General features: G+C 39.8%; 2 protein-coding genes across 3 annotated transcripts; one reads left to right on the forward strand and one right to left on the reverse strand.

The window, feature by feature from the left end:
* Positions 1–57: 57 nt before the first annotated feature.
* On the reverse strand, positions 58–3,817 carry LOC134801947 (tRNA (adenine(37)-N6)-methyltransferase). 2 transcript variants are annotated; one of them, XM_063774589.1, is made up of 6 exons: positions 3,672–3,817; positions 3,480–3,577; positions 3,171–3,402; positions 1,963–2,120; positions 1,125–1,329; positions 58–652 (listed from the first exon to the last, which is right to left on the reverse strand). In XM_063774589.1, the coding sequence occupies exons 1-6, from the start codon at positions 3,737–3,739 to the stop codon at positions 127–129; spliced, it is 1,287 nt and encodes a 428-aa protein (XP_063630659.1). In that variant the 5' UTR covers positions 3,740–3,817; the 3' UTR covers positions 58–126. The 2 variants fall into 2 exon arrangements, with proteins under 2 accessions (XP_063630659.1, XP_063630655.1); XM_063774585.1 differs by having other exon boundaries at positions 58–658.
* Positions 3,818–5,115: 1,298 nt separating this feature from the next.
* On the forward strand, positions 5,116–13,373 carry LOC134801977 (maternal protein exuperantia). The gene is made up of 9 exons (XM_063774603.1): positions 5,116–5,304; positions 7,078–7,252; positions 7,606–7,758; positions 8,102–8,244; positions 8,947–9,152; positions 9,288–9,566; positions 9,952–10,094; positions 10,526–10,637; positions 12,538–13,373. Exons 2-9 carry the CDS (start codon positions 7,094–7,096, stop codon positions 12,588–12,590), a joined length of 1,248 nt encoding a protein of 415 aa, XP_063630673.1. The 5' UTR covers positions 5,116–5,304; positions 7,078–7,093; the 3' UTR covers positions 12,591–13,373.
* Positions 13,374–13,572: the final 199 nt, after the last annotated feature.

Here is a 13,572-nt window from a genome sequence, read left to right on the forward strand (position 1 = left end):
TTGACGACACACCGCCGCAATATCTCGATTTATAAAGGGCGATTGAGAAAAACTCCATTTGTGCCAACAAATTATAATTGTGCTTGCATAAAATAAATTATTGATATTTAATCATTAGGCAAAATTTTAATTCTGGAGATCATCGGCGTTCCTCACAGCGATAATAGTGCACACCGCAGAAGCGACATCAAAAACGCAGCTAATAGATAAGTCTTCCAATACGCAGTTGTATTCATGGTCCGGGTACCGGGTCCTAACATAGTTAGACCTCGGGTCTTCTGAAAGTAAGCTGATTAAATTGTTTTTGAAGGCTTGCGCTCTATCACCGATGAGTTCGACTAGTCGTGATAAAGCGTCGTCGGTGAATCGGACGTCGTACGTTTGGGTAGGCGGGTTGGCTATCCAGGGGGCTACTCTGATGCCGTCGTGGCTTAGGTTGACAAGTTGGGTGGACTGAGGGGGGGTGAAGCGCTCTTGACCATCGGGAGCGCCGCGTTCTGTATCTGGTCGCCGGATGGGAGACCGCAGGCTGCCGTCGAGCAGGTCGACGGAGGAGGGCGAGTCCGGGGAGGGGGACACGGGGAGGGTGGAGGGGGGCGGGCCGGCGGCGGGGCTCGTGTCGCCGATCGGGTTCGATTGGCGATGGCGAGGGCTGAGGCTGGAATGGAAAATAAAATCTGTTCAATAATTCTATTCCTAATGTTAAACTTAAAAACTTAAAAAGAGAATGACTGTATGATTGCACTTACAGACAGTCATTCTCTTTTTTTTTTTTTTTAAGTTTTTATTATATTCATTTGGAGATCCAACAGCTATGACGTTAACATAGAAATTATAGTAGATACAGGAAGCCAAATGTGGTTGAATACGTTTATGTAATCCGGATTGCGTTTAATGTTGTAATGCAATGTGATTGTGAATCTGGAGTGAGTAATACTATAATAATATATGCTTTCTAACCGAAACCATAATGAGGATCCACTTTCGCATCAAAATCTTGTATTTCCTGTATAACTCTGATTTCACTGTTATTAGCCTTAGCCGCACTATGTCGTGTTATGAAAGACTAATCCTTCTATTCATATTACTGGAGATAGAGAGGAAAATAAATGTAGTGCTCTCACCTTCTCGAATCATAGCTGTCATCAAGCTGCAAGTTTGCAACATCTAGCCCATCGCTAGTGCCTTCCGTCGGTGGCCGGACCAGCGATGACATAGGAGTGTCTCCGAACACCGGAACAGGGTAGTCATACTGCGGGATGTATGGTTTGATGTCGAGGACTGGAGTGCCATTCACCATGTCCACACCAAAGAAATAGATTCGGTTGCCTGTGGACAATCAAGATTTTTATAGATAAGCCTTTTAATTTAACCCTTCGACTGCTAAAGAACTCAACTACTGCGCGCGGCCAAATATCAACCTTGCATTCCCACAAAATTTACGATGACTCGCGGCACATGATAGGCGTAGCGTTCAAAGAGTTAATGGATTGCTTGTTTTTATGCTGAAGACTGAAAACTACGTATTATTAGCATCATAGTTGCACACATAATTAATCTATAAAGCCCAGCTATAGTTTGTATCTTTAGGTATATAAATAAAAGTAAACAAACAATTTGTACACTTTCGGGTAGTTATAAAATTTATTGGTTAACCGACCAAATACAAAACCGCCTGGATCTGTCACTGAACAACCTGACTTTAACCTACATTATTTGATCATGTTATGTTTTCATCAACTGGATAAGGAGCCATTTGAGGGTAGATTTTGTTTACTTTTATTTAAATACCTAAAGATACAGAGTATAAGTATAGGGTTAAATTAAACCTTAATCATGTATGAACACAATCACATTAAATTCGCAAATGCAGTTAACCTGAAGCATTCTACTATTACGTAAACAACTATATGCAACTCCAGGGTAAGGGGACTTGGCATTCAAATGGCAAAGTATGCCCACCTTCAATGCTCTGTATCTTGACGAGAGAGAGTCCAATTGGGCAGGGCCTGTGCGGCGAACGCGTGGCGAACACCCCGCGCCGCTCGCCGCCCAGGCGCGGCGGAGACACCTTTGCGGGCACATTGCTGCTCTCTGTTGCGTGGAAGTGGAATATTATCCTGGAAGAAAATAACATAATGTAAAAACTAACACTTAATCGCGTAAAACTATATAATAATATATGGCCTGATGACAGATGGACCAACAAAGTCACAAAGTGGCCAGGACCCCATGGCAAAACGAAGGCGGGAAACCCCATAACAAGATGGTCCAAGGATATCATAGCCACAGCTGGAGAAAATTGGCTAATCAAGGCTAAAGACCGAGAAAGGTGGAAAGATATGGAGGAGGCCTATACCCGACAGGGGTCCTTAATATAGTAAAATGAACAACACTATTATTATATTAGAAAACTTTTATTATGTAAAACTATTTAAGGAAAAATAAAGGCTTAAATAAATAAATATATGGCCTGGCGTTTCGAACGTGATGTTACGTTCGTGGTCACTGTGCAGGTTTTGTGGATGGATTTTGAGAAAATATCATGTTTAAACAATCAAAATTGAACTGAAACAATGGGGTTGGCAACTGTCAAAGGTTTGCATAGCATCATAGCTTCATAGCTTGCCCCTTTTTCTATAATATTAGGCTTAAAGGGCTGACATCCAGGGCATAAAATTCCATTAAAAAAACAAAGACTTGACACAATTCTAGGGATTGACAGGGCAAGCTATGCTGGCGCCATCTGCTAATTACTTCGACCAACCCCATTGAAAATTGGTTATTTTGGAATCAATGGAAGTGGAAAAAAAGTTAAGTATTAAAGGGAAATGGGTCAAGTTACACTTTTTCGAATTTTTAATTGCTTCATTCATAGAGTAGCTAGGTCTAGGACTTTTCAATAATTAGACCTGTGAAACACCCATGTGTTACAAAGTTAACATATCAACATACAGTGTAAACTCTATATAGCGACACTCAAGGGACTGGACGTTTTTTGATGTTATAGAGAGTTTTCATTAAATAGAGAGAAATTAATATTAAAGTAAAACTAACTAGAGGTAAAAAAGTCGACGTTATAGGGAGTGAAACGTTATATCGAGTGAGTTATATGGAGTTTACACTGTATAAATATAATATGGCTTTAGCAGAACATTTGTATGACTCACCACATATGTGAAAACTCTTCTAACCCACTCAAAGCATGTTCCGGATTGTTAAAAATGCTGGGATCAATGACTACCGCTCCCCGAGCCTTCGCCAGCACCGACGGCTGCCGCGGCACCCCCCTTTTGTTCTGAAAAGAAGTCTCAATCACCCCAATAGCCCGGTATGCAATGCCACCATCTACTTCTGACGAAGAAGATGGCTGCTCTACGAGATTTCTCTGAACCGTTGTAGCTGAAAAAGACAGTAGTTTAATTTTGTATCAAACATCCGAGTTAAAAATAAAAAAATATTACGAAACCAATTTATACCTGAATCAGCACAGTTGGCACATCGCAATTCGCTTAGAGCCTCTTTAATCGCTTTAATCTCTTTAAGATGCTCGTGTTTTAGAGAAGAGAGTTGCTGTCTGTAAGATATGAATATATTAATATAAAGTAAACCAATATGTGATTTGCATATCAGTAAATGCAGGAATAAAATTGTGAATTCTTATAGTTTACCTTAAATTCTTTATTTCAGTCCGTGCTAAAGCTATTTGATTGCGATAATGCTCTACATTCTCAGTCATTTTTCATGTATTTAAAACAGTTTTAAATGAAAACAAAAATTCCATTGAATATTGAATACAAGTCCCGATGCGACGCGATTGACGATTTGACGCGAAGGAATATACATTCTGACATTTCCGTTCTTAAACCAAATAAATGAGAAAAATAAGTTTGATGTTGATTCTTGACACGTTTTATACTTATACAGATTTTTTGAAACACAAAGGATTTCATAAAATTGCTTGCATTGATTTAATAATGAAAAGGTTAGTACCCGATTGTGTAATGAATACAAATTTGTTGGATAATATTTTACATCTTGATAAAAAAAACGTTATATGTTTGGTTTTTGAACATGTTCGCTTGAGATGTTTATTGGTGGTACGTTAAGAAGCCAAAATATTTTACTTCATATGAAATATAAGGAAGGAAATAAAAGCAAGTGTTCATCTTAATTTTAAATATAATAAATATAAAGTTCAAATTATTAATGTCAGAATTTTTCCAGTTGGCTTGTATTTTATTCAGTATCGCAGTGGGCTGTGCGCTATCGTTACACATGCGTGGTTTCTAAACGTCGTTTTGGATTAAATAACTGCGTTCAATTTATTTTATTGATATTAAATTATGCGCGCAGTTAAATTCATGAAAAATACATCAAATCAATGCATTTATGCCTCAGTGAGTATTATTAATATTATTATCACCGCTATATCTCAAATTTTCAGTAATCTGTTCGAAACATAGTTAATATGAAGGAAAAAGTTATTTTTCATCACACTCGCTCAGTAAATGTGGAATTGCACGCAGGTTTAGCGGGAGCTATAGAAAAGTCGTTCTCCCTAGGGAGTTATGAAGTTTCTAGTGCCATTATTAACAATATTTTGTCTTTATACTTAATTTTTGTATCGCAAGTGTGATGAAAAACATTGTGTGTAACTCGGGGCGTAATAATATTGCAAATTCAAGTCTATAAATCGCTCCGGCAAGCCGTCGCGATTTAACTTACTCTCGTTTGCTATATTCAACTTACGCCTCATGTTGCACAATGTACTATAAAAATTCTTCTAGAATTTTACCTCTTTTTGATTCACGTACTCTGCATGAATACTCTATGTTACTACTTATTTGAAAAGCGAATTTGTCTATTTTCAAAGAGAATATGTCGCTATGTTTATTTTGTTTTGGATATTACATCTGACATTGTCGTTATAAAATATTCGTAGCTTTTAAGAAAATAATCGACCTTTCCGCACTGAATGGTGTAAGTTTTGATTAATTATTGTATTATACTAAAAATTAATAATAAATATTATTTTATTCGAATGTTGCCGCTTGACAAGATTCATTTAAGATTTTCGAGGAAGTTGTAATCATTGAACGCAACCCACCTATAGTTGTTATTTCATTCGTTCTATCGTTCTCTCGCTCGATCGCTATTGCGGTTTGCCGCACACGTGCCGAGATTTTGTGATATTTTATACTTCATTATTTTACTTTACAGCATTTTGCAGAACTACAGTAACAGCGCCCTTTGGAGTCTTTTAATATTAACAAACAAAAAAATAAGCAGTAGATTCCAGCTGTGAGTATACTGATTAATTAATTTTGACACTGGGGTGGGGCAAATGTCTCTAGGGAGACACCGCCACGTGTCCTATTTTTTTATTTTTCCCCTATTTCTGATTATCATGATTTGCATTTGATCTGTATAGGGAACTAATTTGAAGTATTTTAGTACGTCGGATGCTTTTCAACATTTACAACAGCGATTGTATTAGCTTTTAATGGCTCCGTGAATTTGTTTTTCATGATCGATTTTTAGGCGCCGGTTTTTTTGCATTTGCCGCAGTACGATGTAACTTTGTTTGCATAGTTTGCGTACTTTGATTGCAATTTGGTTTGTGTTAATTACGTGGCTTCTAGTCTAGGTATGAAAATGTAAAATAAGGATGCATTTCTCGTATATACAGTATATTAGCAATATAACCTTATCGGCGTTCGCTATTATGACCTCATTAGCCTGCCCACTTAAAGATGTATTTCTATGGCGTCATAAATAAAACTTACCGCGCCTTAACCAGCTATAGATCTGAGAAAAAAGACAAGCTCAGCATTTGTTTATTTACATACAAGTATAAAATATGATGGTTATCAAACAAGTTTAGTAACCTAACAGGTGTACAAACAAAATATAAAGAACATGTTAGTACAGAACAGACTGCATATTCAACTTGTACCTTGATTAAAAACAGCCTTGAGGGTAAGAACAAATGCACCACCTATTATGATTACCCATCTTTTTGATTATTCTGTGGTAGTTATGAGAACATTTCTTATCTTTAATTTAAGATAAGATTATGTAATAATTCCTGTGATTACCAATCTTTTAGAGTAATTGTTTTATTTTCTTTTGGCATTATTATATGTTGCAGAGTTAGGTATCTAACTTGAATCTACCCACAAAATTTGTCCTTGCATTCTGCAAGGTCTATAGGAACGGAAATTTAATAATAGATATCCGAATATTTGAAACTTTCCTCCTGTATTGCACTCTCTGGTGCTTAGATCTGATAGTGATTGGTCTCATATAAATCATAAAATAAATAATAGTAAAACTTAACTGCAAGAATTTCTACATAGATCTCTTTACTATTTGTTAAAGTATCAGTTAAATACCTTGGCTTTTGGCTATCCTTGTAGGTGGTTAATTTAAAGTTTAAATGAGTCTGCAAATAGTAGTTCACTCGTTTGTGGCCACAGTACTCATTTGGGGTTAGTTAAATTTACTTGGGTGGGCACAAATTGGGTCTAAATGTGTTAACTGATAAGTTTAGGTACTTTAGTTGACTACTGTTATCCTCCTTTATACTTAAATTCACTGATTCAATGTCATATTAGAAGTGATAGGCGATTCTATTGCTATTATCAAAACAATGTTAAACTTATCTAATGTTTTTAGTAGGTAAGTCTATCAACACTATTTACAGCATTTTTGGGAACAATTCAATCAATATTGCGGGTATTCTGGCATATCTATAGAAGCATTTCTACTAGATCTCACAGTGTGGCAATTGAAACGCTGGTAACTACATATAGGATATTTCTGGATAGTAGGCATACCTACTCCCTTTCCCATTTTTTTATACCAAGTCAGTGGCAAAACGTATGCCGATATAGTCCGCCTGATGTTAAATGATCACCATTATGGTAGGCTATGATAGCCTTCGGATGCCTGCACCTCAACCCAGGGGTGTTATATACGCATTGCCAACTTTAAAAACCTGTACACTCCTTTTTGGAAAAACCCCATATTGTAGTAAAACCTTAAAACAACCATTTGTTTTTGTGCTTGCAGCTAGCAATCAGTGTTAATGGCAATGGTGTCTGAAGCCAAGGTGAACGGCGGCGAGGCGGAGGCGCCCACCGAGCTGCCACCCGCGCTGGCCGAGAAGCCGGCGGGGCTCCCGCCCGGCAAGTACTCGCTGGTCGGCTGGGACATGGACACCACGGGACGGAGGCTCATTGATGAGGTACAACCCTTACAACTGTTCTAGTTTTATTTATCATTAGCATTATTGTCATGATCTTCTAATTCAGCTAGGGTTTTTACATTATTTTTAGTTTTCCACTTTACCTCTTAGTTGTCTGTACCTCTTAGATAGGTACTATTACCTATGGATGTAGTGGATATATAATTATTTTCCCTCGTATTTTCACGGAAACATATGAACTTGTCTTGCTATTTCAGTGTGAGTCAGTCCTGGTACAAAAAGTGACGTTGACTGAAGTAGCATGACAAATACGAAGGTTTCCGAGCAAATACGATGGAAAATAATTATGCACTACATCTGTACCTATGTTAAAACTAAGGAGATGGTTGCAGATCTGCCAAATCGCAGCTTACACACCGAAGCAGCAGTACTCGCAGTACATCATGCCGTACGGCGACCTCAACCCGGGAGCGCGGCGCCGCCACAACGTGCGCGTCGTCACCGTCGGCCGGTACCGCATGCTCAAGGACACCAACACCCACAAGGTAAACTCTCCTGCCAACATTGGCCAGGGCCAAGCCCCCGTCTTCAGAAAAACGCTTTGAACAGCTTGTATCAATCAGTCAGTAGCCCAAACAGTCGTAATAGGGTTTTTAAAAAACCGGCCAATGGCTAGTCGGACTTTCGCACGAAGGGTTCCGTACCATTACGCAAAAAACTCCAACAAAATCACGTTTGTTATATGGGAGGCCCACTTAATTTTTATTTTTTGTATTTGTTACAGTGGCATCTTAACACACTCACTGAGGCACTGGGCCGAAAGACCTGTTGATTACAAATACCCTATTTGCCACAGTAAACATGTTAACATTGTTATATTGATTGCAGATATTGAAGACAAAGTCTGAGATATCAGCACTAACAGACTTCCTGGACTGGCTGGAGAAGGAAAAAGGAGATGGAAGCGTGATCCTCATCTACCACGAGCCCCGCCGCCTCAGCCCCACCATGCTACTTGAAGCACTCACCAGGTATGTCAGTGATAATGACTCTTTTCAGCATTAAATCAGCCACATATATTTTCTTTTACACCTTGATTTTTTAGTAACATAGTGGCACCAGTGACGGACAGGGAACCAGTAACACTTCAATTTATAATATAATATGTATTCTCATTTCTTTTATTCACTTTATTTTCTTTTCCTTTTGTAAGAATTTGATATGTTTTCTGAAAGAGCTACTACGTATTTGTATGATTTCATGTACATATATGTTTTTTTATTATATTTTTATAAAGTTATATACTTACTGAGTATAATTGCATGAATTCTATAGTAATTTAAATTGTATTTTTCTTATTTACTCGTAATACATGTTAATTATAAGATGTAATAATGTTTTGAAAAGATGTGTCCCGCCGAGTTTGTTGCCGGTCCCATATTGGGACACCTTCCTCCAATTGATGGGGGATTTAAATCTTCTCGAGGCAGAGGTGTAGGGTTGGAGCCGGCATAGCTTTATTTGACGTTCATAACCGCATTGTAATATGCCTACTTGAATAAACTATTTTTTATTTTTATCTTATCTTTATAAGGGTAGGGAACCAACTTCCTAATACGGCAACACTGTGCAGCTACTGGACAGTGTCAGATTACTGGTTCCCTGTCGGTTACTGGGTTTTAGTTTAATGAATAAAATTTGATCAATTGTTTTATGTAAATAATTTTTGTCAGGTACAAGCTGCTGGACCGCTTCAAGTCGATCGTGGCCGGGTTCGCGGACAGCTACGCGCTGGCGGCCGACAAGTGCAAAGCCACCGTCAAGTCCGTGTCCCTCCGCGTGCTGGCGCGCGTGCTGCTGGACGCGGACTCGCTGGCCGTGGACTCCGCGCTCGACCGCGCCGCCGCCGCCTACCGCATCGTCGAGCATCTCGCACAAGGTGAGGGACACTTCTGGTATCGGAGCATAGGTTACTAGGACAAGTTTATAGACTGGGCGGTTTTAACCGCATCGGTATTAATGCAAAGTTATTAAGTTTGAGTATGTTGTGAGTGCGCGCGATGTTTGTTTGTAGGCGAGCAGCAGGAGGTGGGCGCGGGCGGCGAGGGCACGCTGCGCGACATGGTGGAGACGGCTCGCGAGTGGGCGCGGCCGGTGCACACGGAGCTGGCGGCGCTCGCGAGCCTCAAGCTGCTGCTGGAGCGCCAGAACACGTTCCGGCCCGTGTTCGCGCCGCTGCTGCGCTCCGCCCGCCCCGAGCGCAAGCGCGTCACGCAGCTGCGCCGCCTGCTGGCCGACGCCGGCCTGCTCTACGCCGACCTCTCCACCGCCTGGACCGACAGCAAGCTGGCGGGTATGTGTCTGCTCCGCACGTGTTATCCTCTATCTTATCTGCTACATGGAGCTGTAAAGGCGAACAGGAGGCCAATTGAAACATACATTTTGACATCGAAACGAATCTAAATGATGGCGCGAGTGAAACGTAAATAAGACGCGAGGAAGACTATCTAACAGGTAAGATAGTCTTCAAGCTCTTTCGTCTCTTCTAACGCTTGCGTTTGTACACATACTCCGTTTACAGAAGGTCGGTAAAGCAGAAGGTGTGAAGCTCTTCCTTTCCGAGTATGTTTGAGCTAAATCAGCAAAGTACGTCTTCCCAACCAAAAAATGTGTATGCTGCACTGACGTCCCACAATGATCTTAACTAAGACCCATATTAATAATAATGAAATCCCCAGGTCTAGAGAAGCAAATGGCGGCCCTCGCGGTGACGGCGAAGGAGGAGGACATCAAGGAGCTGATAGAGATCTTCGACTGCCACTTCGACCCCGCCAAGGAGCCCAAGGGGCCCAAGCCGCGCACGCCACGGAACAGGGTCCGGGTAAGTGCTAACACAATATATCTAGAAATGCCACAGTTTGATTTATTTAAATTTCGGCAAACATTTTTTTTGTACAATTCTTTTTGGACGTGATGGATCCTGGTCCGATCACGACACAATATGACATTTAAAGATTACACAAATTCGTCATTTTTAGGTGCTATTTAGTGCCACCAATTCCATTTGTGCCGCATTGTAATCACGGCTGTTGTATTCGGGCAGGGGTAAGCGGATCCTACCTAGCCCTACCGCACCATGATAACAAGTTTTGGTTTATGTATTATTTCGTTTATATTATATGGTGAATCGAACTACTTGAATACTTTGGGTGCTACTATATGACGCTGACTGTACACACTTCACACATAATCTATCGTATACTATTTGGTAAATGCTTGTGTTGTAAATCTGTCTGTATGTGCATTACGCAGGGCACTAGCGCAGGCGAGGCGGGTGAGGGGGAGGGGGAGGGCGAGGGCTCGGGCAGCACGAGCGAGTCGCAGAACAGCTCGCCGCACAACTCGCCCAGCAAGACTAATAATGGTAACACTTCATTTACTTAACTAAATAAGTTTTTTTTTGTCAATAATGTTATTTTAGTGATGTACCGACTATTGATTTGGCCGACTAGCCGACTAATCGGCGCTCGAATGGCCGATTAGTCGGCCAGATCATTAGTTTTGTATAAGTTCAGGTGAAAAGAATAGTTTTGCTCCTTTGGTTGTGCTATTCATCATAGTTTAGCTTGGCTAAAAGGTGTTCTCTACAGGTTCAAAGACCTATCACAACAATCCTCGTTCAATTTCTGTCTATAGTTCTTTTATTTTGCGATCCTGAGCAGACCGTCAGTACAGCTTGTAGGAGGTATTTCCAAGGCTCTATTTCCCGTACGTAGTCGCCAGTTAAGAACCTATCCCCTGTGGTCAGCGTCTTTACGAGCAACGTGCTAAATTTTGCAATAACATTAAAGGATGACTCACGTTAGGCCGGGCCGTGTCCGGCCCGGAGCTTCCGACGCATCGTTTTCTGTGGTCTATGACATGACAGGCGATCACGTGATGCTCGTGATCGCCTGTCATGTCATAGAAAAGTAAGCTTTGGAAGCCTCCGACCGGGGCCCGGCCCGGTCTAACTAACGTGAGTCATCCTTAATAGTTCCTCATGGCTCCACCATAAAAAAAAAAAAACAAAAATGAATAATAATAAAAAATATTAACTATAGAACTTGCACATGAAATTACACGAGAAGAATCGAGAAGATCAGTTGAGATCGACGTGTAGAGGAAAACACCAGCCCACCAACATACCGGGTGTGGCCTGTAACACGAGCAAATAATTAAAGCATAGATTGTGCTCCTCAAACGGTGACACATTTGTTCAACAACTTTTAAAAATTATGAAGTATTGGACTCCCTATTTTTCATACAAAATAAATATTACCTTCAATGGACGCCATCACCACGCCATATCATTGTGATTGACATTGCTTGTCACGCCTTTAAACATAACAAAATTCGCAATACATTGCGTCTTAAAATAAACTTTAAAGTGTATTTAAAATCAAACCACAAGTTATTTTTAAAAGTAGCTGAACAAATGTTGGTCAGTATGAGGAGTACAACAGCCTACAGTTTAATTTTTAGGGTTCCGTACCCAAAAGGTAAAACGGGACCCTATTACTAAGACTTCGCTGTCCGTCCGTCCGTCCGTCCGTCTGTCTGTCACCAGGCTGTATCTCACGAACCGTGATAGCTAGACAGTTGAAATTTTCACAGATGATGTATTTCTGTTGCCGCTATAACAACAAATACTAAAAACAGAATAAAATAAAGATTTAAATGGGGCTCCCATACAACAAACGTGATTTTTGACCAAAGTTAAGCAACGTCGGGCGTGGTCAGTACTTGGATGGGTGACCGTTTTTTTTTTTGCATTTTTTGTCCGTTTTTTTTTTCGTTATGGTATGGAACCCTTCGTGCGCGAGTCCGACTCGCACTTGCCCGGTTTTTTGCTCGTATTACAGGCCACACCCGGTATGATAACGATCAAACGGTCAATTATATGAACAAAAGTTTTCGTATGCACCCTAAATAGGTATTTTAGTAAAATAAACATAAAACATATGGTAAATATTGACTGTTGATTTCTTTTTTTTCTGTTTTTCTTTCACTGATAAAGTGCCGACTAATCGCCGACTACAAATGTGGCCGGATAGTCGGCTTTCCCGACTAGTCGGTACATCCCTAGTAATTTTTGATAGGTACAAGCTTTTATTGCTGACAGCACTTTTCTTTCAAACGGCAACTAATACTCATCGAAGCAATTCTATATTATTATATTAGTTGCCTATGTAAAGTACAGTCAGCGATAGAAGCTTGTACCAAAAATGACATTTTGCCAAAAACTAATTTATTATGATTCTTACAGTAGTATTTTTTTCCAGACGTGTCAGCAGGGGACTCGTCGCGGCAGCCCGAGGCGGTGGCGGCGAACTAAGCGTTACATTAACTTTTCTACCCGCGTCTAGTACCGTAACAGAGCCATAGGGATGTGACAAAAACATTTATTCGTATTACACACTAGGTTAAGACTTGGAATTGAACGGCATTTGTTTTGCATGCGGCGGTGAACGAATTCACATTTTTTTGTTTTCATTTTGTATCAACAAACACTTTTGTTTCTTGCGCATGACGTTCTTATATTATAAATAGATGTTTAACGTGTAGATGAGTGCCTTAGCAACTCAGTGTATTAAGATATAACGTTTTGTATATCCACATATATTTTGTCTAAAGCCGTAAGCGACGTTTTGTTGAGTTGCATAGTGTGATATTACAGACGGGCCCCGCGCCGTATTTTATATCACAGTTTTAAAGGGCTTGAGGATGATAAGTTAAATGGGGGCTTGGAACAAGCATTTAAAAAGTACAAGTTGTCGTACTTTTATTTATTTCAGAGTTACTTCTTATTTATTGAGTGCAATCGCTGTAACGGATGGACTGATTTTTTACATCCGAGATTTTAAAGAAAAGTTTATTTATTTTTTTCTCGATTCCTACGCATTGTAAGTTTCTAGGATTGCATTACCGACGGCAGTAGACGTTCACATTTTGTTTGCCATAAATAACTTTCTGATAGGATTTTGTTCTCCATCCAGTGAAGTTACGTAAAGCAGTGTGTACCTATTAACTTACCTCTAATTTAGTTAGCTTTAACATAGACTGTACATATTATTTAATTTCTTATTTTGTTCAGATCTCTAATAAATATGTAAGTCTACTTTTCTTTTTTTATTGAATAGCCAGCCTCTATTTCAGAAACCCTGAGTGCTGCCTATGTACTTAACCTTTTCAACGGCTAATACAATAGCTTTTACGTTTGACCTAAATTTTATGTTTGTGGTAGTCACAAGCCTATTTAATCTTAGTATAGTATATACAGTCAGCATGAAATAGATAGTGACGGTCTAAGTGGCCAA

The sequence above is a fragment of the Cydia splendana genome, chromosome 2 (genome assembly GCF_910591565.1).
Source record: "Cydia splendana chromosome 2, ilCydSple1.2, whole genome shotgun sequence".
Classification (NCBI taxonomy): domain Eukaryota; kingdom Metazoa; phylum Arthropoda; class Insecta; order Lepidoptera; family Tortricidae; genus Cydia; species Cydia splendana.

Excerpts from the sequence above, each read along its gene's own strand:
- LOC134801947 (XM_063774585.1), bottom strand. The coding sequence starts at position 3,739 with ATGACTGAGAATGTAGAGCATTATCGCAATCAAATAGCTTTAGCACGG. Across the intron at positions 2,121-3,170 it reads GAAGAGTTTTCACATATGTG|GATAATATTCCACTTCCACG; the intron begins GTGAGTCATACA and ends ATTTTCTTCCAG. Across the intron at positions 659-1,124 it reads GACAGCTATGATTCGAGAAG|CCTCAGCCCTCGCCATCGCC; the intron begins GTGAGAGCACTA and ends TTTCCATTCCAG.
- LOC134801977 (XM_063774603.1), top strand. The coding sequence starts at position 7,094 with ATGGCAATGGTGTCTGAAGCCAAGGTGAACGGCGGCGAGGCGGAGGCG. Across the intron at positions 9,153-9,287 it reads CGTCGAGCATCTCGCACAAG|GCGAGCAGCAGGAGGTGGGC; the intron begins GTGAGGGACACT and ends GTTTGTTTGTAG. Across the intron at positions 10,095-10,525 it reads CGCCACGGAACAGGGTCCGG|GGCACTAGCGCAGGCGAGGC; the intron begins GTAAGTGCTAAC and ends TGCATTACGCAG.